General features: G+C 41.7%; 5 protein-coding genes across 6 annotated transcripts; 3 read left to right on the top strand and 2 right to left on the bottom strand.

Annotated features, from left to right (window-relative positions):
* The first annotated feature begins 226 nt into the window (after nucleotides 1–226).
* LOC135489727 (ubiquitin-like domain-containing CTD phosphatase 1) lies at nucleotides 227–3555 on the top strand. The gene is made up of 9 exons (XM_064775223.1): nucleotides 227–383; nucleotides 750–841; nucleotides 1088–1173; nucleotides 1323–1438; nucleotides 1630–1728; nucleotides 1986–2122; nucleotides 2412–2525; nucleotides 2639–2766; nucleotides 3131–3555. Exons 1-9 carry the CDS (start codon nucleotides 233–235, stop codon nucleotides 3165–3167), a joined length of 960 nt encoding a protein of 319 aa, XP_064631293.1. The 5' UTR covers nucleotides 227–232; the 3' UTR covers nucleotides 3168–3555.
* A 289-nt stretch (nucleotides 3556–3844) lies between these two features.
* On the bottom strand, nucleotides 3845–6513 carry LOC135489728 (peroxiredoxin-like). The gene is made up of 7 exons (XM_064775224.1): nucleotides 6386–6513; nucleotides 6172–6250; nucleotides 5513–5654; nucleotides 5201–5336; nucleotides 4730–4833; nucleotides 4490–4620; nucleotides 3845–4225 (listed from the first exon to the last, which is right to left on the bottom strand). The coding sequence occupies exons 1-7, from the start codon at nucleotides 6491–6493 to the stop codon at nucleotides 4143–4145; spliced, it is 783 nt and encodes a 260-aa protein (XP_064631294.1). The 5' UTR covers nucleotides 6494–6513; the 3' UTR covers nucleotides 3845–4142.
* On the top strand, nucleotides 6476–9250 carry LOC135489729 (U6 snRNA-associated Sm-like protein LSm1). Its single transcript, XM_064775225.1, has 4 exons — nucleotides 6476–6628; nucleotides 7682–7750; nucleotides 8064–8179; nucleotides 8494–9250. Exons 1-4 carry the CDS (start codon nucleotides 6577–6579, stop codon nucleotides 8665–8667), a joined length of 411 nt encoding a protein of 136 aa, XP_064631295.1. The 5' UTR covers nucleotides 6476–6576; the 3' UTR covers nucleotides 8668–9250.
* A 392-nt stretch (nucleotides 9251–9642) lies between these two features.
* LOC135489725 (putative pre-mRNA-splicing factor ATP-dependent RNA helicase PRP1) lies at nucleotides 9643–17941 on the top strand. Of its 2 annotated transcripts, none has more exons than XM_064775220.1 (13): nucleotides 9643–9698; nucleotides 10344–10537; nucleotides 10664–10812; nucleotides 11239–11429; nucleotides 11649–11850; nucleotides 12069–12245; nucleotides 12589–12843; nucleotides 13127–13385; nucleotides 13723–13914; nucleotides 14453–14575; nucleotides 15121–15311; nucleotides 15625–15794; nucleotides 16317–17941. In XM_064775220.1, exons 1-13 carry the CDS (start codon nucleotides 9652–9654, stop codon nucleotides 16450–16452), a joined length of 2286 nt encoding a protein of 761 aa, XP_064631290.1. In that variant the 5' UTR covers nucleotides 9643–9651; the 3' UTR covers nucleotides 16453–17941. The 2 variants fall into 2 exon arrangements, with proteins under 2 accessions (XP_064631290.1, XP_064631291.1); XM_064775221.1 differs by having other exon boundaries at nucleotides 9646–9698; nucleotides 10347–10537.
* On the bottom strand, nucleotides 17905–22159 carry LOC135489726 (uncharacterized). Its single transcript, XM_064775222.1, has 5 exons — nucleotides 21929–22159; nucleotides 20572–21240; nucleotides 20170–20317; nucleotides 19387–19587; nucleotides 17905–18739 (listed from the first exon to the last, which is right to left on the bottom strand). The coding sequence occupies exons 1-5, from the start codon at nucleotides 22093–22095 to the stop codon at nucleotides 18365–18367; spliced, it is 1560 nt and encodes a 519-aa protein (XP_064631292.1). The 5' UTR covers nucleotides 22096–22159; the 3' UTR covers nucleotides 17905–18364.
* Between the last annotated feature and the right edge of the window lie 1654 nt (nucleotides 22160–23813).

The raw sequence follows: 23813 nt of genomic DNA on the forward strand, positions 1-23813 counted from the left end.
GACTTTCTAGATTTTTCCTAAAAGCAATCAGAATAAAGCGTGACAAAGAAACAATCATGTTTTTTTCAGATAGCCATCATAGATTCCTTTCGTTTGATATGAAAAGAAATTAAACGGATTTCTAGCTTTTAATCTAAAAACAAGGCTATCAAAACGAAAGGGAATAGCGTTCATATTCTTGTCACAACAGTTTCTTCTCTTTCATTTCTCTTTTCATAAAAAAAGCGTCAGCATGGCGGCTTTGACTGTCAAATGGAGTGGCGACGAGTACATTATTGACGCATTAGACGATACAGAAACTGTTGCAGACTTGAAAAAAGCAATCCAGTGCAAAACCGGTGTTTTACCCGAAAGAATGAAGTTACTCGGGCTGAAATACAAGGGTGCGAAAGTGTTCTTTGCTTCAAAAGTATCGCGAAATTTCTACCAGAAAATCAACACCTGTAGGCCTATATACAAAAGTAAACCATCGATTGCCGGATGACACAGTTGATTTTCGGACAGATGTGATGAAATTGCTTTGTCCAAATGAATTGCCAATTTGGTACTTTCTCTAGTACAAACTGTAGTGTATGCTTTGCACTGCCACTTGTCAAATTTTGTGAAAATATCATTGAGATTTATTTACTAGTGATTGACGACAAAATGTGAACAGTTTGCAAAATACAGCCAGGCGTGGGCTCATGACATAAGACTTGTTCACTGAGTCAAAACTAAAGTGTCAATTCAAATTTATCCCTTATTTTCAGGCAAACCTCCAGATGATGCAGTTACCATTGGTAACCTAAAACTGAAACCAAATACTAAAATCATGATGATGGGGACAAGAGAGAAAGAATTGGTATGTTGCTAGCCATGTGTCCATGTATTTATCATCAAAAGACATACTATTCATGGTTGAATCAAACATGCAAGCCCTAAAACTGTGAAAACTGGTCAACTGAAAAGCAGCCTACTGGCTGCTAGTATTCCCCTTTGAACCAATTCTTCTTGAAGTGGAAATCACAGCTTTACGATTGAAATAAAGAGTTGTATGAATCTTTGATATGTGGCAGTGTCTCTATATCTTCCTTTATCTCAACTTCAGGCTGAAGCGAACAAACCTCCAGAAGACATGCCAGATGTTGTGAATGACTTTGACATTGAAGATGAAGAAATTGCCGTCGAAAACAGGTGAGCAGGGCCTGCTGGGAAGACTGCGTTAAATTGTCTCATAGTGCCATAGATGTGTTTTTGTCTTGGCTTTCATTCATGTCTATTTTCTGGGGCAAGCTTGAAATATCCATTTGACAATGTTTGAGCCATTTGCTTTTTTATTTCAGACAAGAATTCCTTAATAAAATCGAGAGAAGAATTAAAGATTACAAGATTGAAATATTGAATGAACCACGGCCTGGGAAAAAGCTGCTTGTTTTGGACATAGATTATACTCTTTTTGGTGAGTCATTCAAATAAGAAAAAAAAAAGGTTTAAGAAATCCTTGTTGATTACCTCCTTCAAAGGCGATGTGGAGTGGTAGTGATCGTCATCTCCAAATTTGCTCTTATATTATGATGTAAGCTCATATTTGACGTATACTCTTTCTGGGCTCTGCTAAAATAATATTGACTGTCATTTTTCTGATTTCAGATCACAGGTCTGTTGGTGAGACTGGTCAAGATCTAATGCGGCCGTACCTACATGAGTTCCTCACGATTGCTTATGAAGATTATGACATTGTTATCTGGTGTAAGTCAACTTGAGGTGTCATTCTCCTTTCCACGCTACTCATTATAAGTGAGTGTAAAATGCCAGTATCTTACCAGTTGAATAGTGTTACAAGTACTTCACAATAAATCTCCAGCCCTTGTTGATTTCATGGACAAAAGGTTCTATATTGTGTTGGACCGGTAGCTAATACTGCCACCTTTTGGTAATAAGTCCCTCAACATGTTGTTTACCACTTCTAGCAAGTACTCTCATCTATGTTTCGATTCTCTTTTTAGCGGCGACAAATATGAAGTGGATTAAAGCCAAGATGGATGAGTTGGGAGTCACAAAGAACCCAAATTACAAACTATGCTTTATGATTGACAGCTTAGCCATGATTACTGTGGAAACACCAAAGTATGGTGTCATAGATGTAGGTAAAACATCCGTAAATCAAAGGTCGGCATCCGTAAAAGCATGTACACATGGTACAATTATTCCCTTACACTACAGAGTAGTGGTGCTTGCTGCTGTACTGGCCCTCCATCAATCGTCTCACATCATTTGGCCGGCACCTTCAATGCCTCGTTTCCTCACCTCCCTTTTCAAATTAGTGACTGCTAGGGGCTTGATATTGAGCTGACTGGATTTCTCTTAGAAAGGGGAATCTAGGCAAATGTCTTTCTTATGAATATACAAAATAACTGTGTTTGTATTTGCAGGTTAAAGCCTTAGGTGTTGTGTGGGGCAAATTTGAACAGTGGAGTACCAAGAATACGATAATGTTTGATGACATCAGGAGAAACTTCATTATGAATCCACAGGTTGGACTGAAGGTGAGTTGCTCTATTGTCCATGTTTTGTTCCTAATTCTGCCGATGGCGTGCTAGTTCTTAAACCTCAAAGGATCATTGAATTCAAATGACAACTGCCTATTTCTATCATTTAGATTCGGCCATTTAAACAAGCGCACACGAACCGAGACACAGATCGAGAACTGCTGAAACTTTCCAAATATCTGAAGGACATAGCACCATTAGAAGACTTCACCATACTTAATCACAAACACTGGGAAAGGTAAGCCAAAAATATGCATGTTATTTTACTTTAAGTAGGTTTCCCTACTTATTTGATCATCATCATCATGAACTCATAGCTCAGGCATCCACGAGTCTGCGCCAGCCTGCCTGATTTGTGTGTGCATCACATGTAACTCATGTCACGTCTTGTTCAGTGCCTGCCTTTCCAGGTCCACAGTCCCCCAGGTTCCCTTCAGTGTTCCAATGTTGCAGACTGATAATAAGATATAATCATTTCTCTTGGTAGCCCTTGAAACTTTCAGACAAACCATCCTGGGATATGAACCTTACCTTGTGAGTTCTTAATATCAAATCCGGTCTTGTACGTCTGACATGACTCACACTTTATTCTTTTTTCACAGGTACCGGCCAGAAAAAAAGAGGTCTTCAGAGCGATAATGTGAACTGAGCTTGTAAGAGACAATCCAGTGCATTTTAAGTTTAACTCTTCCCAAGTGAATCAAGTCTCCCACGCTATGCAGCAATTGCGTTCCTTCACTGGCTTTCCTTATTGGCCAGATATAAATTGGTGAAAGACAGTGCAATTCCTGTATTGAGTGGAGGTTGAGTGATATATTGGATTCCCTTTCCTGATGTGCATTATTTACCCATGGTTACTTACTCTGTCATCAATTCATGTGCTCCACCAATTCTAAAAATCTTCTTATATTAAAGAAAATCTAATGGTTTACCATTCTCTCCTGTATCTTTATCACAAAACCACCATTTATTTTCGTTTCTTATACTTTGTATATTCTGTTGTGTTAATAAACATTTGAAAAGTAAATTGTAGTTCTTCTGATCTCTATGAGGATTACTTGTATCCTGTTTGGATTAGGATTGACAGTTCCTGATTAACTTGAGGACTATGCAGGTCTTAATTCCCCATTGTGATATTGCATGGACGTCTTTGAGACAGGTTGTTCCTCGTGGTCTTGATAAAAACATGCTGTGCTGCTGAGGAAGACAACACGAAATTGACCAGTACTAAGAGGAAGTAACATTCCTTTTTTGCAGTTCTGTACTGCTTCCACACAGGAAATCAGTAATCGTGATACAAATGAGGAAGTCAAATACTCCATGAACTGTCAGTTGTATTATTTGTTCCAAAACGACTAGCAAAGCACCACTGACCAACTCTTTTCACACAACTAGGAATCTAAGCATTATCTACATTGCAAATTTGAAGATCAGGAATCATATTTTCTTGGACTGACTTTAGAACAGTTACGGGTACAACATGTAGAGAACCTTTTGCCTAAAATGTTGTCATGACAAATGCTGCAATAGATGAAAAGTCCAGTAGCCTTCAAATTCAGTTGATAAATGCCATTATCATGCAAATATATTCATCATAGATTATCACTCATTGTCTCATTGCTTTGAGAAATACTCCTTTGATCCTTCTGGGGTTGGTTTTATCGTACCTGACTTTGGTTTCCAATTAGCAGGACAAACTGAAAGAAAAGAGATCAGAATCAAGAATACATGTAGGTAAATCTTCCATTCTGTGGTTTCAAAATAGAATCGCTTTACAACTGGTATTAAATGTGTTGAATGAGTCAGTTCATTCATTACCCTGAAGATGGCGTTTGTGTTGCCTTAGGGGAACTAATAAGCGGCTGGAGGAGGGGTAACGTTGATCTTTATCGGATGGCTCTGAAAGTGATACATGTAAGATTTTTATAAAATTGCAAATCAACAGTTAAATGGACACTCGCCTTCTCCGTGTTTCTCTACAAACTGGAATGCCTGAATCAGTCTGATGGTCTCATCAACCGATCTTCCAACAGGCAGGTCATTTACTGTCACTTGTCGCACCGTTCCACTGGGATCGATCAGGAACAGACCCCTGAAAGAAAGGCAGAAACATGAGGCATGTCAGATGGAGTTCGACTGTCTAAGTCCATAACAATAAGCGTTTATTGACAGGACTTATGGCAAGACGTTCATTTTCTTACCTCAGAGCAACGCCAGCATCTTCTAAAAGAACACCATAGTCTCTGGACACTGTCTTATTGAAGTCAGATAACAGCGGATACTTCAGGCCACCAAGACCACCTTGCTGTAAAGGAGGACAGAGGTGATAAGTTTAATAAGCAGAAAGGTCACAGTCATTTTACATTTTTTCACCCTGCGGGTAGATAATCATGGGGTATAATGGGGATACTCATTGCTGGCCAATCTTTATGTATCATTATGGTTTGGTATGTGGAATAATTAAAGTACACCATCACTTGTTTTATACTCTCTGTGATGGCTGCCACGGTCTGGCTAATATTATTTGTTATATAAGGGTGCCTCAATTTAAATATGTATTCATTACGGATTTTGTTATAATGTGCATTACACACTTTTCTATTGGTCCCATGCTGGGTATTTATAAAAATAATACTCAGAATGATTGATTGATTAGCAGAATCCTCCCTCACCTTCCTTGGAGTATTAATCCAGGCTAAATGACTGAAGTGAGAATCAGTCGACACTCCAACCACCTCAGCACCAAGACTTTTGAAATCCTCCATGCGCTCACTGAATGCAATTATCTCAGTTGGACATACAAAAGTACTGAAATGTAATAACTTTTGAATTAGGTTGAACCAACAGGCACATCTGATGGCAGAATCACAAAATTTTTTTCTTGCCAACTGCCCATCATGAATTGATGTCCTCTGTGTCCTCGGACAGCTTTGGTTTCTTTTTACATCTTCTCAGTATTTGACATATTCATGAGAAATACTTACAAATCCAATGGGTAGAAGAAAAGCACAAGCCATTTCCCTGAATAATCAGCAAGCTTAATTGGTTGGAATTTGCCATCAACCACAGCCTGGCCACTGAAATCTGGGGCTGGATGCTGGACTCTCACAGACAGAAGTTTAGCAGCTGTAAGCAACATGTAGAAGTGGCAGTAGAATACAGTCAGAGTCAGAGTGGCACTGGCCAAGCTTCAAATGATGACCTGTTGAACAAAAGTTGGATGCTCTTCCCTTTGCAAGTAAAATTTTTCCGATATTCTACAGGTATTGATAGACAATGTCATGTGAATGTGAATGTAATGATGATAGACGTCGCCAATAATCAAGCTAACAACTACTAGAGTGGTTGCACGTGACATCACCGGCCATGTTGGAGGGACAGACAAAAGAAAGCAAGCCCAAAAGACCCCGACAGGATTTCATTCAGTAAAGTCAGGCATGACAAATCATTACTCTGCCCTCCAACGTTACATAACATGGGTCATTGACATTCACATTGATTGGGTGACTGTGAAAACACTCTTTATAGGCCCCAGTTCGGAAAAGTTGGTTTGGGGGCGAATGCCACATCTGCCAAAATCTCATTCCTTTTTCTAACCGCATGCATTAACTACAATATTTTCGGCCACTGTTGGTGAACTTACAAGTCGTGAAAAACCTGCCGGTTTGTGTCCTTGAAACGACTGACCCTGCAAGGCCTTGTTCCCTAACCAAAGCACGCCCCTGAAATTGAGTAGAATATGGCATGTCAGCTGAGACAAGTGTTGTTAGATTCAAGAACAATGTTTATTTTTTCTAATGAACCATGATTGACAAAATAAACCAGTTTCAATATTGTATAAAAGGGTATTTTCTCACCGCAAAATTGAGAATTTTTGCAAAAGAAGCCATTTTGGATTTCTTGTAGTCTCGCGCAGGGTTATTCCCGAGTGGCAATCGATTGGCCTTTTGTTGTGAAACCGTCATTGCGCAAGAATACAAAAAGAAATGATTTCTGAATTTATTTCTTGATTATTTTCCAAAATTTCATCCCCGGAAGATTTTAAAAAATGACGCAAAACTACTTACCAGGGACTGCTAGTCTGATAGAAGAAATAGACAGTAAGAATAACACATAAACAATGTGTTAGCCTTCGTTTTCCTTGTTCTTGTGTCACGGAATCGGACCGAAAATCAGAAAGAAACCTTTCGGCGACCAAGGTGCCAGGTTCACCTCGCATACTGTATATTCTAAAATACCTTGGTACCGTAAAGTCAACTTTTAAATGGAAAATGCATAAGCCTCGTTCTGAGAGTGGAGTGTTTTGGACACGCAACCAAAATGCTCTACCAAAGTTCCCTCGGGTTGCACTAAAATGTGGAACCATGCACACAGCTCACTTCAGAAGTTTGAGGCTCTCAAAACACTGCTTCAAACACAAATCAGCCAAGGAAGCATCAACCACCCTAAGTTTTTTAATGAGCACTACACATATTTGCTGAGAAAAACGCTCCAAATAGCCCATTTGCGCGGATTTTAGCGTCACTTGAGCGAGCCGATCCGGACTTCCTATACGGGCTGCCGTAACATAATGTAAACAACGGCGCTACCGGCGCTCCGGGCAGGCGATGGATGGAATTTGCCAAATTCGCACATATTCAAGTTATTTCGTGGCCTATCTTTTTAAGTTTGAGGTATTTTAGAATAGAAATTGAACCCTCGGCTTCGGACCTTGGTTGAGTTACCAAGACACTCTCGGGTGGAGCTAAAATTTCGTCCAAACCCTCGCCTGTCGGCTCGGGTTTGGACTGTATTTTAGCTCCACCCTCGAGTGTCTTGGTAACTCAACCAAGGTCCTCCGCCTCGGGTTCAATTCCTTAATCATACATTAAGCAGTTGAGTGATGACATTCATGGATACTAAGACCGTGACAGAGTACCACATTGTCCATTGCTATAACACGTGGCTAAACTTTAGAATCCCCGATCGGAAATGACGTAGTTCGATCGCATTCAACTATAAATCCATTGAACAGTGGTGCTTGGTTAGTGAACCGATGACCTTTTTTTGGGGTGTGATCGGGGATTCTAAACTCGTTCCTAACACGTTCATGTATTTTCTGAGGGTGCGTAGAATATATTGATAGCTACATTTGTTATCTTTTTTTTCTTCAGAAAAGCTACTGATTGTCTTGCGAGATGGGAGAACTCTCATAGGATGGCTGAGGAGTGTTGACCAATTTGGTAAGGGCTGCTTAGGTTAAAGCAACAAAAAAAACTGGTCGTCTGTGGCTGTTAAATCACCAGGATTAGCTACGACATGTAACAGTATTATTAATCACCCGAAGCAGACCGAGAACTCTCCATCTCATTTGACCAGAATGTCTCATCAGAAGAAGTCAATTTGCATTGACCAACAGCATTGGCTAAGTTGTGCTTTGGTCATAGCAGTACAACGGGACCTATGATGGACTCCCAGTTTCTCTCGCCCTACCTTTGGAAATTTAATGGCTTGTAAAATTAACTGCAACTATCAACTTGACCTTTTTTCTTTCAGCCAATCTTGTTCTGCAGGGAACCATAGAGCGCATCCATGTTGGAAAAAAGTATGGAGATATCCCACGGGGTATATTTGTGGTGCGTGGAGAAAATGTTGTTCTTCTTGGAGAGATAGTAAGTATTGACGTATGGCATGTAAACTGTAAAATCAATTCATATTAGTCTCAGACCTCTTGCTGCCGTTTTAATGTTGGCTCTGAAGCACAGGTTGGTTATACTGATATATTGCACATTACATATTTAGGGAAATATACATATGGACATGGTGAATAAGAAAAAGGGGGTTGAAAGAAATAGGAAAATCGTGGATAAGTACAAAATGTAGGGTCCTTAACCAAAGGTAAAAAGATGTGACGTAAGGAAGATGGCTATTTGCACCTTGCTGCCAGGTACTGTTGTATAGTCCAAACCAAATTCATCTTTTCTAGGATCTGGATAAAGAGAAAGAGAAAACACAGCTTGATGAGGTGCCAATAGATGAAATTCTGGAACTGCAACGACAAGAACTACACACAAAACAGGAGGCTGAGGAACGGAAAAAAACAGCTATGTTGGACCGAGGACTGGTCTATCATGCTGAGGGTTTAGCAGACGATCTTTGAAAGGATATCACAAATGTTAATTGGATTCCTCAAATATACTTGAAATGTGCGAAAGTGTCTGAAAGATTGGAGATTCAATTGTTTGGTTGAATAACGAAATTGTTTTAGGGAAAGGTGTGAAAGCATTAGTCAGGGTGCAGGGGTAAAGATGATTCCCAGGAAATAATGACCGAACGATGTCTGGAATGACATTTAAGTCATATACAGAGGTGGGTGCCAGCTGATTAGCTAATTTGATGACATCAGACAGGAAAGAATTGGCATCCAAGAAAGAACTGCTGTCAAGATTAGTTGCCGAAGTCAAATTACTGTGGCATCGAAACATGGCAGTCAACCTGGTATTGAATAAACATGTAAAGTCTTTATACATGTTTGTTTAACCAGAGCCTGTCACTTGCTTTTGACAATGTAGTTCATTTAGTCATCATTACCAATCATGTGTTAAAATGTGCGAAATGACTCTCAAGTCTCTTCTTGGTAAGACTGAGGTTTATGGTTGTCTTCATGTACACCATGTTACGATTACCATGGTCTGGAATTTTGTTTTGTATAATTTTGTATAAAATAAATCTGTATCTAATCATAGCAGTAGTTTATGTTTTTCATTTTTTCATTGTTTTTGACTCTATTCTGAACATTGACAGGGATCAAGGAGCGAGCTGCTGAAATAAGTAGCAAAGGATATGTTGAAGCTTGTGAATCTACCATGGGTTAGCAAGTACATCTAATACTTGGGAATTAATATCTCCTAAAACAAACAGAAGCCCATGGCTGCTGGGAACAACACCCCCCCCCTTCTTTAAAAGTGACAGAACCTGTGGAGGGGTATCCTTTTAAAACCTCAAGGACTGCCATTCGCCACACAACATTCGTATTTCCCGCGTTATATACTAATTGTGGCGCCACCTGTTATTTACTAGATGGAACTACGACATCCCTCGACGCGATGTGCACATCGAGTATGTAACAATTCGCGTTTTCAACATGTCGAAAAGACATCGCATCGATGTTGGGGATTCTTATAGCAAACGGTACATAGTATTAAATGCCGATTATGAAATGGTTTACTGAAATATAAAATCTATAGAATCTGTTGAATATTTAAAACCTGTTGTTATATGGTTTTGTTATGTTTGTTTTGCTGGAAATTGTTTTTTTTTTGGATGCCTCTATTCCGAGCAAGGGGCCGCCATGCTTTTTGTGTGCTCTCTGTGCAGCCTAATGCATTGTCGGTGTGCAAACTCATTCATACTCATATACTGGAGTATTGACGAATTCGAAGAAGACGAATCAGTGACAAAACAAATCATATGCGCATACTCAGAACACGTCAAACTCAAAAGGCCTAAGCCGACTTCGTACTGCCTAGAGACACGGTGATCCTTTGTTCAAGGTGAAACGCATGACTGGTCCGTGCCAAAACAAACTTCTTTGAATTCATCTATTCATTTCCATTCGTTACTGTTAGTACGTTTTAGCTCTCGGCTATGAGTCATTAGACTGTGCATATGTGAGGCCTTGGGATTAACAATCGCACGTAATGATGCGGTTGATCAGATGTGAGATTGTGATTGATCTTTATTTATGTCCCCGAGTGGTGATGTCACACAAGATGCTCGAGGAGATTTCTACAAAATGCAGAGTTCCTTATTGCCTATCAACATTTCCCTTTGCAGCAGATATGATAATGACAGAGACCATGGTCGAGACCGAGACAGAGATCGGGACAGGGAGCGTGGTCGTGATCGGGAACGAAGTGGACCAATAACTTTCTCTGCCTCCTCCACCAATCCTGGAACCTTCACAAGTGCGCAGCCTCCAGCAGTCTTGCCTGTTGCTATGCCTGCCTTTCAGATGAACCCATTTGTTGGTAGGTTGTCAGTTTACCGGCTATCTAGTCTCGACAGAGTCAAAGCCAAACTTTGAAAAGTTGGCTGGTCATTGATCCACACACAAAATTTGGCCACAATTAATGGTCTCGCAATTTTTGCTGCAGGTTTGCCATATACTCCAAGGTACCATGAGCTGTTCAGAAAGAGGAGCCAGCTGCCCGTGTGGGAGTACAAGCAGAAGTTTTTGGAGACGTTATCCAACCATCAGTCGACAGTACTAGTGGGAGAGACCGGATCTGGCAAAACTACACAGGTCTGAAAATGCTTGAAGCTCTCCATCATCCACATTGGTCTGACTCAAAAGATTTCTTAGAAGGTGTAGATTTTCACCAGGATTTCAAGATGACAACACTGCACCTACCCAAAGTCATTCAACTGGTTGAATGTGTGAAATGGTGCACAGTGTTCTCCACCTCAAACAACATCTTTACCTGGGTGCTCGAACCCTATTTTAACACAGATTTTGTCCAGCTGCTCTTTTACTGAAAAACTAGACCAACTCAATGAATTAGTCCCGATGTGAACTTTCTTGTCCAGGACGTAAAATGGGAACGATGAATTTGTCCAGGTGCTGGGCCTGGACAAAAAACAAAGTGTGGAGAAGTCTGCTGGTGCTGTACATTAAGTGTATGATTGATCTCTCCAGTTCCAAAACATTCTCATTTCTTTCATTTTCCAGATTCCACAATGGTGTCTCGAATGGGTGCGAGCTCGCTACAACAAGAAGGGTGTGGCATGTACACAGCCGAGACGAGTGGCTGCTATGTCTGTCGCCAAACGTGTATCTGAGGAGATGGATGTCATGCTGGGCCAAGAGGTTGGCTACAGCATTAGGTTTGAGGACTGCACTTGTCAGAAGACTCTCCTCAAGTAAGTGTTTTGTTGATGATTTCTCAGCTTACACAAGGAAGCTATAAAGGATGCTAAGAGACACTTGCAAGTTAGGTAAATTGGGGAAAAATCGATGTTGGTAGTATCCGAAAAGAGTCTGCTAGTGTAATGAAAAAGAAGCTGCAAGATGCAGTCTATTGATCCTTGGATCATGACCGATTTGTCATGTACCCATACTCGTCCCTTTATTTTACCTAGGTACATGACAGATGGTATGTTGCTGCGAGAGGCCATGTCCGATCCCCTCCTTGACGCGTATGGTGTGGTGATTCTCGACGAGGCTCACGAGCGTACTCTTGCCACGGACATCTTGATGGGTCTGTTGAAGGAAGTAGCAAAACAACGAGCTGATCTCAAAATCATCATCATGAGTGCCACGCTCGATGCTGGCAAGTTTCAGGTAAGTTTCCAGGCTATCTGGTAGATGTGGCTTAGAATCATTTTTGAAGTCGGATTCAGAAGTATTTCAACATGCAGTTATGTATTACGGAAAGAACTTGGAATTGCTCATGTCATTTATCTGTTTGTGGAATCTGCAAAAATAAAACACCTGAGAAAATTTGGTAGATTAAACATCATCTTATGATGTAAGATAGCATAACTTGTTTCTTATTTCAGAACTATTTTGACAAAGCACCTCTCCTGAATGTGCCTGGGCGAACACATCCTGTCGAGATCTTCTACACCCCCGAACCCGAGCGTGATTACTTGGAAGCTGCCATTAGGACTGTTATACAGATCCACGTCTGTGAGGAGATTGAGGGAGATATTCTGCTCTTCTTGACTGGACAAGAGGTTAGTGGCAAAATCGTCATTGTTTTCATTCTGTTTTAGGAGACGAATGGGCTGCCTTTCAGTCCTCTGATATCCCCTGATCAAAGGACTGTGGTCACAAGTGGTTCAGAAGTGCAGATATGCTAACCTTCATATATTTCTGTTGGAGCAAGTTCGTTGCAGCAGTGTTAGTAATTTGTTGGTCAAGATGAGTAGAATGCTGATCGGGATGTTTACAAACCATTGTTACCGTAAAAAATGGAGCTCTTTTGAATCCAATAGTGTTCTGGGTTTTCTTTAACCCAGGCATCTTTAGAGTTGAAAAAGTCTGGTTGGCTGAAAGTTTTGTTGGACTGTTTTTCAGGAAATTGAAGAAGCTTGTAAGAGAATGAAGAACGAAATTGACAACCTGGGATCAAAAGTGGGAGAAATGAAATGTATTCCACTCTACTCAACATTACCGCCAAACTTACAACAGAGAATCTTTGAGGCGGCACCTCCAAAGAGGCCGGATGGGGGGATTGGGAGGAAGTGTGTTGTATCGACCAATATCGCAGAGACGTCACTGACAATCGATGGCGTTGTGTTTGTGATTGATCCTGGATTTGCTAAACAGAAGGTCAGTATTGATATTGGGTGAATGTTAACATTTTCATCTTCTTGGAATAGATGTTGTTGGATTTTTCAGCGGCTACAAGTCACCCGGCACGATCATCAGATTAGGGGTAGTCTCTTGGATGTTGTTAAATTCTTCAGCGGCTACAAGTCACCTGGCACGATCATCAGATTAGGGGTAGTCTCTTGGATGTTGTTAAATTCTTCAGCGGCTACAAGTGACTGGGCATGATTGTCAGATTTGGGATAGTTTCATTCTCGCAATTTCAACGTCATCAACATTTCAGGTGTACAACCCTCGTATTCGAGTTGAGTCCCTCCTCGTGTCTGCCATTAGTAAAGCCAGTGCCCAGCAGAGGGCAGGTCGTGCCGGTCGCACCAGACCTGGAAAGTGTTTCAGACTGTACACCGAGAAAGCCTATCAAAATGAGATGCAGGACAACACGTATCCAGAGATCCTGAGGTCAAATCTTGGATCTGTTGTACTCCAGCTGAAGAAACTTGGCATTGATGATTTGGTTCATTTTGATTTCATGGACCCTCCAGGTAAACATCTTTGATACTGGGATCAATGAGTTGGTTGTGCATAAGCAAAGACTGCCAGAGAAAGTGAGATCAACTACAAAGGTTGTCTTTGCACCTGTAGTTTTGGAGTCTTCTAGATCACCAGTTGCATGTCACAAAATGAAGATAGGACTACTAGTTGGTTCTCTTAGCTCTGAGTTGTGCAGAGTCTTTGTGCACCCATATCATGTTGAAGCAGGGACTACTATACCGCGTTAGTATTTGCCTGGATGTGACATTTTAAGATGTCATTTGTCAAGCACTGACATAGCTTTGACAAATCTTGTGACTTCAAATGTCTACTCATGTGTCCCTTCAGCCCCAGAGACATTGATGAGGGCGCTAGAGTTACTGAACTACCTCGCTGCCCTGGATGACGAAGGAGAGTTGACTGAGCTTGGCTCCATGATGGCAGAGTTCCCGCTTGATCCCCAGTTGGCCAAGATGGTGATTGCAAGCTGCGATTTTAGTTGCTCCAATGAGATTCTCTCCATCACTGCCATGTTATCAGGTATGTTTTACTTTATTTTGAAATCCAATGTCTCGACAATGTCATTAACTGAGAGCTGACATTGGTAATATTTAAAACATGGTGAGATTGATTAATAAATCATGAAAGTCGATAGTTCTCAGAAGGAGTGCCGACTGATTCACTCTCGTTCAAGATTCCACAGAATTTAGACCTTGCTGTCTGATACCATATTTGCCTTTGTGAGAGTTTTGAGATAAAATCATGGCTGGTGACCACCTCGTCCTCCTACAAGGTCAAGCTCAGATGGGCTCTGTATTGATACTCCAGAGCTCATTTGTGGAGGCCTCTATCACTATCAGTGATAGTCATTATATAATGTAAAGCACCTGGACACACACGGGTTTGGGCCAGTGAAAAGTGCTTGATTGTTTCTATTATGAAAAGCCCCAATAAGCGCCCAAGTGATGGAGGACCAAGTCTAACTGTGTTCTCCACTTCTAGTTCCCCATTTGTGCATTATGAGACTAATGGCGGTGGAAATGGGTCGTTCCCTCGGCCCCCACCCAACACTGTTTAGTTCCGCAGTGTTTCGTGCGCCCAACCGAGGCTAAGAAGGCTGCAGATGAATGCAAGATGAGATTCGCTCACATCGATGGAGACCACCTGACGCTGCTGAATGTCTACCACGCATTTAGGCAGAGTGAGTATTTACTGATGTTACTGGAACATGTAGAATCCTTTTATGGACTATCAAACCTTGCTTCTCTGTTACAAGCTGTTATAAGAATTGACTATTACATTTTGAAAGTCACATGTCCATGTTACATGTTACATTTCCTTAAGCATCTTATTGTAACAAGATAAAATAGCACAAGAGTACTCGCCAGTATCTTTTAACTTCTCTTTGTTTTTGTGGGCCTAAAATGAGTCACACATTTCAATCACTTGACTATTTTACATGTGGTTAATCATGTTTTCCTCTCTAGTCTGACCCGGTGGCTAGTGCAACATTGATGCCAGGTATTTCAGAACGGCAAAGTCCTTCATAGTACCTCCTATAATGTTGGCTGTTTTTGTCTGGAAACAAGACAAAATTCAATAAGGTGCTTAAGAAGTATTGATGTCTTCTTGACTGATCAAAAAGGAACTTTCCCAAACTTTTCAACTTCAGCTCGGCCTACCGGTAGTTACAATGGGTTAAAGGCTTCCATTTTCATGCATACTGATTCTCTCTTTAATTTTAAGATCATGAGGATGCTCAGTGGTGTTACGATAACTTCGTCAACTGTCGATCACTGAAGAGTGCAGAGAATGTCCGACAGCAGTTGGCTCGAATCATGGACCGCTTCAGCTTGAAGAGGGCGAGCACAGACTTCACCAGCCGTGACTACTACATCAACATCCGGAAAGCACTCGTTTCTGGATTTTTCATGCAGGTGAGTGACGTCTCTTCTTCCTTACGTTCACAAAACAGGAATAATTAAACTTCACCAGTTTAGAGTTATGCTCGTCATGCTAACTTCTAGATGGTTCTTTTTGTTTTGGGAGTGGCACCATTCGGCCAGGGACATAGAGCAGAGACTATTGACTGGTGAACATTGCACTAACTTTCTCCTGTTTAGCCCAGGTGGTTCCTTGAGCTATTGTGTGCATGGTGTATAACTGAAGTAACGTCTGCGACAATGGCAGCACAGATTTCATTCTTTACTGAACAAACAAAGTGTTACTACCTCAATGTTACTACTTCAGGTGGCTCATCTTGAAAGGACAGGTCACTACCTGACGGTGAAGGACAATCAAGTTGTCCAGCTACATCCGTCAACATGTCTCGACCACAAGCCTGAGTGGGTGTTGTATAACGAGTTTGTGTTGACCACCAAAAACTACATTAGGACTGTCACAGATGTTAAACCTGATTGGTAAGTAACTGTAAATTCTGTTTTTCCAAGTCCTATTGGGTGGTATTGGGTGTTGAGAAGGAGCCCGCCGAAGACGATGTCACAATCGGCCCGGGCGGAATCTTACCGATGGGGTTTATAGTAGTTTGGAGAACAACAACAGCAACCAAACAGTTGGTTCTCCACACAATTTTTTGAATAATAAAAGCAAGATTTCATGAAGAATGGGCTGATTTGATTAATAGACGAAGATCCTAAAGAACATTTGGTATGGCAGAAGGGTCTTGATGATTTGTAGCTGAGGTACGTTGTAGACGCAACTCAACTTGCATCCGTTTGGTGCTCAGCTCGGGTAAAAGGCCAGTAGAGGGGCAACCATGCCATGCCCTAACTTGACTAAGAATAGAATACAATTTGCTTTTGTTTTTATGGCAATAATGGGATCTGCAAATGAATAGTGAGGATCTTAAACTAATCACTTGATTGTCTATTTGCCTAATATTATAGAACTAGTAATATCTTTGATTTTCTTTGCCATTGCAGGCTAATAAAACTTGCTCCACAGTACTTCGACATGGTAAACTTTCCGATGTGCGAGGCTAAGCGGGAGCTGGAGAAGATCATCAGTAAAGTGGAGTCCAAGGCTTACAATCAACAAGCTCAGGCCCAGCAATATTGAGGGAGGAACAAATACCTTGACATTTGGAGGGTTATGAGTACATTTTGACTAGGACCAGACCAACCAGATTGTGATAGGACATTAGCCAAGGCTCCTAACTACTCCAATAGTGCTAGTGGCATTGCCATTGGTAATGTTGGGACTATCTCGTCTCTAAGTCGGACTCAATGATTTAGGGACTTTGGCCAATAGATGGCCGCATTGACTGGTCAAATTACTGTAAACTGGTAAATCAGTGACCTTAAACATGTAGGGAAACAGCATAAGCAAGTAGACCTAGGGATCATGTTGAGTTTGCCGTTCTTTATGGATTCATTTGATATATTTCCATGTAATACCGGTATCTTTGATCAGTGCAGTTTATAAATCTAAAGGTGGCCCGCTTTATATTGATGTCTATGTATCAAGTGCTACAGGATATGGTGTTGGCCTCCATTTCAGTGCAGTAGTAGAAAACAATTTGGCCTATGTGCTCATAACAGGTTGGTCACTAATTCTTATGGGCTTAATCAAAGGAGATAATGCCAAGTTGGGGATAATTTATTGACTTGTTTTGGACACACGTGCACCCTGTAAATGATATACCAGATTTGTGCATTTAGAAAAGATTTCAAGATGCTGACTTAGCTTACAAATTGCAAAGTAATAATGGAGTTTCTCAATGAATCATTAAATGGCCTTCATTTTGACTTGAAGTCTTTGAAAATGAGAAGTGTTTTCAGTGCATTGTTATAGTGATGTGCCTGTGAGTCTGTATGTAGATACATTGATGTGATGTACATATACTTCCTTTTTGATCTGTGTGCTAGATGAGTTCATGTTTTTCCTTTGAATTATTGTCCCCTTAAGGGGAACAGAAGGTCACAATGAGAAGTTGTATTTTTGTATTGAGAAGCATGGTCTCCCATTTTGCATGTCTAACCTTGTAAGAACTAAATGCATAATGCTTTATTCATTCAGTGTTTGTGAAATGTTCATTGTACTAGTATGAACTGTGTCATTGTGTCCTAAAGATTAGGTTCCATTTGGGGAGTATATTCACCCTGGCTAATCATTATTCATATGTCAAACACAAATTTGTCGGGGTGACATTGAGATTGAAAAAAAGTAGCCCGAGCTATGCTGTGTTCATTGACATGCAATGCCATAAAGGTGTGGTGCTTCACAGGGCATTTAGTTCATAAGGGGTTAATTCTTGCACCTGGTATCTGAAGTATATTTCTGTATACGTCATGGAAAATATCTTTGTAACAGTGGAATAAAGTAGTACGGATGAGAAGTGGATTTGTCATTGTATTCTAGGGTCATATACAGATATAGGAGGCAATGATAGTGGATGAAATCACTTTTGGGAGAGGATAGGGGTTTCTTTCTCATACTTGATGAGTTCTCATATTCATACTACATGACGTCTTCGATGAACACAGGACTATAAGAATGAGTAAAATGAAATGATGTTTTCATAATATATCTGTATTATGTAAAATTACATTGTCGTTCATCTACAAAATATATATGATTATGGATGGTATGCAATTATAAATGCAGTAAATATAAATCTAGGAGACAAAATTTACGTGATTATGCCATGCCAGTATGTGCCAACGTGACTTGATTGCGATCTGTGTTCAGGTCCACTTGGTTGTTAGCAGCTGGGCAGGGAAGTTCATGTAGTGAACACAATACCCCACCAGTGGAGAAAGTCGTCTCAGCATAATGAGAAAGATCTGTCATCTATGCTATTATGAACATTATGTACAAGAAGTAATCCTGTGTTCCTTGGTGATTTCAAAGATTTGTCTCAAATTTTAGAGGGCCAGGATTGTTCCACCCTTGGATCTGCACCTATTACACAGTTACACACTTTGTCCATGAATCTTGCAATGCAAAGCATGCTCAAAACGAAGATCTGTTACTCGGGACTACACTTGAAAACTTTCATAAGGTCTTTTATTGGTGCACGACAAACTGGACACTTGCCACCACAGTTTTGTAATGTGTAGCCGCACTTCTGGCACAAACATAAATGTCCACATGAATATATCACAGTGTCTGCAGTAGCCTCCAAACAGATGAGGCAGTGTGAGTCATCGACTGGGACTGAACGAACGTTGGGGGTTGCTGTAGCAGCTTGCTCTTGCTGGGCCTGGTTCATGGCAGCCGCCACCTCTTGTCTTATAGATCGCTGGATGTCACATTGGACGTTGAAGCTCAGTGTCATCATATTTTTCAGTTCCTCTAGCTGAGCTTTCAGGGCGTGCATCTCGCGAGACACGGCCAAGTTCGTCTGAAAAGTATATGATTGCATATTTATAGAACTTGTTACTGCATTCAGTGTGGCCGAAAATGAGGTGTAAACCACCCATTTTCTTTCCCATCTCTACGGTGTGCTGAGAGACTTCATAATGATCCAAGCCCTCCTACACTCTATCCCTTAAAAACTGTCCCAAGTGGAAGTTGGTAACTTGTTTCCTACACTACTTATTTGCTGTTCTCAGTTACTAATTCTCCATCCTTGGACTGTTATAGTTGGGGTTGTGACATGATAAGATATTTCAATTTCATCCCTGCACTAAAGGATTACTGACTTGGGCCTTGCATTGAGAGTCCCATCACAGACTTCGCCTGTGCAAATAATTTGCCGACAAGAGTTTGTAATTGAGAGCATGGAATAGGGAAAAAGTAACCAACTTCAGGCTGGTCACTATCACACCCTTCGGTGATGTGAACTAAAAGCAGACTACTGTTTGACTGATAAGACCAAAGTGACTGTCATCAGGACCAGCCTCGTCCTGTTGCTGGCTGAAGGAAAGACGGTAAGGATGACGAAATGGACTGCCCAGGAGTCGATCGGGTCTCATGCCGATTCAGCTGCTCACAGTGAGGGTCCTTAGATACTTTAGGTAAAGTCCTTGTCTTTGTTTGGTAACTCACCTGTGCATAAGGAACCCGGTGGGCTGTTGCGCTCATGATGCTGCCACTATCAAAATCGGAGACGGAAGCTGCAGGTGCTGGGTCCGGAGGTGCAATGCCAAGCTCTGAGAAGTCATTTCTTGGGATGTATTGAGACTGCGGGATATTCTGAACAAATTCTTGTACCCTTCTACCATCATGCCCCGAGTGCTGTATATGTGACTAGAAAAATAAAGGGTTTCTCTATCATTTGAGAATATTCATTGCAGGAAGGGGATTGTGCTTTTGTCCGCGGAGCTCAATGGAAGGTCATCTGTGATTAAACTTTAGAACATCAGTTAGGAGGTATATAGTATCGTCAACATGGGTCTCCAAGAACGAAAGTCCTGTCCATGATGATGGTGATCTTGTCCTATCACACTCTCCTGGAGTTAATGAAAATGACGATGACATTGGACTTGAAGACAAGATTAATGAATTCCGTGTACTGAACAGGGTTTCTCTATCATTTGAGAATATTCATTACAGGAAGGGTATTGTGCTTTTGTCCGCGGAGCTCAATGGAAGGTCATCTGTGATTAAACCTTAGAACATCAGTTGGGAGGTATATAGTATCGTCAACATTGGCCTCCAAGAACGAAAGTCCTGTCCATGATGATGGTGATCTTGTCCTATCACACTCTCATGGAGTTAATGAAAATGACGATGACATTAGACTTGAAGACAAGATTAATGAATTCCGTGAACTGAACAGTATCGTAAAATTAAAAAAATATGAAGCATAAGTTCAGGTTGTTTTCATACCTGCATATGTAGTTCAAGGGAACCTCTGAACTCGCTCTCTAAAGAAGATGTGACGAGCTGTTGGTGGACGAGTTCGCTGATCTCGGAGATGATGTTCTCGCGTTGGGACTGCTCTATGGAATTCCATGAAAATCTCTGTCTTTCCTCTCTGCGCAGACAAAAGAAGAAAATGTAGTGATGAAACTGCATGATTTTAAATGATCAGAAATTCTATAATATCTTAAGGACATGTCTTAGGTGACATTTCATGACCAGTGCTTTTGAAGACAAATAGACACTGTCAGTGTCATACATCGTCATATCGTCTTCGTCCTCATATGACTAAGAAGCAACGCATCAATATCACGTCATAAATGTCACTAAGTTGTGACTGACTCATCTTACAAGGACCCGATGTCTTACCTCGACAGTTCGTCTCTGTTGGTTGGGACATGCCAAGCTGGTACTCTAGACAACCATGGCACACCCGGGCCAACATTTTGTACATTGTTTGTCGGAGGAACGATAGCTGGAGTTGGAGGTGCCACTGGCCTGCTTGGTGGTGTGGGAGCTGCCCTTGTATGTGACGCGACAGCCGCACTGCTTTGTGATGGTGCTCCACTTGACTGCGAAGACGCCCTTGATCTTGTATTACGTTGTGCCAAAGCTGTTGGTGTGTCTCTCGCCACATCTCGTGGTGCTGGGGAACTGGTCCGTGGTGAACTTGGCCCAGAGGCTGCTGCCTGTGCCTGTGCCTGTACCTGCGGAGCAGCAGGAGGTGTCTGTGCGCTCACGCGCCTAAACTCGGAGACGCTCCCTCGGACGATTCGCTCCAGATCTCTCCTAAATGATTGTGATTGGAGCATACTACTGACGGGCCTTCTCTCAAAGAGACCACTGACCTCCACTACGATGGCATCAGGTCTATGCTCCTCCACATTCTGACTATTTGAAGGGACGTTGTTGCCACTTGCAGCCTTTTCTGAAGCCTGCACCCTCTTTGCCAAGAAATCATTCAGGACTTCCTGTCGTTGGTGACCTGTGACGGGTTTTTCTCCCAGTTTCAACGATCTCATTTCGCCCATGCGCTCCCTGAAAGAGTGGTAAAGAGTCGGGATGTGGTAATTTGACCGAGGTGGAACTTACTGGGCGTCCTCCATCCCAACTCGTCTCATTTATAGATGACTAATGCGTCACTTCTGGGACAGTGACACAATGGAGGCGGAGATAATAGGCATATCGGTTGAGTACTAGTAATTATCGATGTATGTTGAAATCTCGTATCCCGAACATGATTATGATGCCCATTCATCACTACCGGACAAACAAGGATGCTATAAATGTCAAAAATAATTGTCTTCACAACATTACATAGAATCGTCGCCAAAAGTCTGCTTGTGGGGCCAATATTCAGACTTCGGGAAAACAAATGAGGTGTTTCGCCCCCTATCTCCCACCTCAATGACCAAAAAGATAGCTACGGGCCTGATATGTAGGCAAGAGACAGTAAAGGCACAACCTAAGCATGGAGAAAGTGATAAATTACCGACTGCTGCAAGGATGGATTCGTTAGTACGCTTTGAAAGAAGCAAATACCAAGGCGGTATAAAGATAACGACATGGCGCAACACTGACAAGTTTTTAACATTCGGTAGTCTCGACCCACTTGACACCGCCCTGACACATACCAACAATAGAATGTGTTTTAAAAACATGAACAATATGAAAGGGAATTTCAGCATCATCAGTATGACATTGCCGCTGCGTTAACAGTCCTTACCTTTTATTCTTTTGCCACAACCAGTCCAGGTTGTCTTCGGCGGTGGCACCACGGGCTGCGCCTGACTGCTTCAACAAAGCTGCTATGGGGTGTACACCTGACATGGCCTCTTCTCCACTGCCTTCTCCTTGGTCGGAATCAAAATCTACTGGGTATCCTTCAGCCATTCTGGTTTTATACGAAGACTATCACAGCAGACGATCATGTAACTGCCGACCTGCATGACGTCACGGCCGGTCACCACTATATTTAGTTCGTGAACGACTGGTTTATTAATGGGAAAAACTAGTGTCAGATTTCAGCCTAAGTAGGACTTGATTATATGCATGAATTAAGTAGATTTTTCTTATTACAATCAATACTATGGACTGATCAATATCGATAAACTGGGCCAAACCACATTGTATTTGTTGACACTTCCTCTGTTACTAAGCTATTCCTGGGCATAGATCCAAGAAGTGACGTCAATGTATATGGTCAGTCATTTTCTATAAGTGGTACTAACTGGCCCGTCAGGTGTACCTAAGAGTGTACCTAAGGGTGTACCTAACCTTAAATAATCCCACAAAAATATTTACTAAAGCGCATGTACTTAAGACGTTTTTTGGCTCGGGGTTTGGCTTCGTTACTCTTGCATCTGGAATTCATCACAGAACATCTCATCCTCTCATGGCAGGTTTGATATTATTCCCTTTAAATGAACAGTGTTTTGAATTCATGAGATGTAAAAGCCCTGGTGATCAAGATGAGAACACATCTTAGGTAGAAACGAAATCCATTGCGATTTTGGTTTCCAAGTTGGATATAACATAAAAGTTTTCACATGCTGTTGAAAATCAGAAGAACGTCACACCTATCCCTGACAATTCTAGATCAAATTTGCCTTTTACAAAGTCCTTCAACTCTGGGGATTAAACTATAAACCTATCAATTGTGAATGTGGCTAATTTTATCGGAGGAATATCATGAGTCACAACCTGGAGCGGTCGTCGGCCAGAGACCGATGACGCCCGTAGGCCCACTCGGCAGGGGCGGAAACAGTCTTATTGAGCACAACGGAAACACATGTGGGTGGGCGTGACAAAAGTTTACGAGCGGGAATTTCAATTTTCTTTTTGTCGTGGTCATTTTATGTCAATTTTAAGCCTTCAAGATGGAAAATTCCCTCACTGAATTGTTCGAGCAGATTATACACTCAGAGCAGAAGGCACAGCAGCGGAAATCAATGCTAAATGAAGGTTAGTTACCAGGGTTTTGGCTACAGCACGGGTCAGTACATCCGTGGCTACACTCGACTCGGCGAGTCTGGCTGAGTACACTCTGGACGCAGTGGACCGGCCTCGTCCCTCACCATAAGGACATCCAATAAGCATGACGCAATGGACTGCCACGGAGGTCTGGTCTTGGTGAGTCGGTCTGCACGGGTGATGGACCGTTTCTGGTCATAAGACAAAGCTTCGGTGATGTGTAGGGCCTGCTCTGGTAGTGGTAGACTAGTTGCCCTAGAAAAGAATGCACGCCCCTCACCATGTTTTCAAGTAGGCCCCCCTAATAATCAAACGGTCATTGATGCTGTTGACCGTGACCAAATTCCAAAATCTCACGACACATTTGCTTTACAACCCAGCTTATGCCCGATTGATATCGGTGTCCTTTTCAGCCAGAGCAGAAATCACTCTTTGTCAGGATGTGATACAAAAGACAAAGGAGGAACAAAGTCAGCTTCAGCATCAGCTGGCACAGACGGTGAGTAGGCCTACCGTCCTCGATAGCAGCTGGGATAGGACATGTAGGAGATACGGTAAACATAAAGAATACGCTTGGTATGATCCATCACTGCATGGCATTGGTCTGAGTTCTAAGGGTTTGTCAATGTCATGGAGCA

Source organism: Lineus longissimus, chromosome 6, assembly GCF_910592395.1.
Source record: "Lineus longissimus chromosome 6, tnLinLong1.2, whole genome shotgun sequence".
Lineage (NCBI taxonomy): Eukaryota > Metazoa > Nemertea > Pilidiophora > Heteronemertea > Lineidae > Lineus > Lineus longissimus.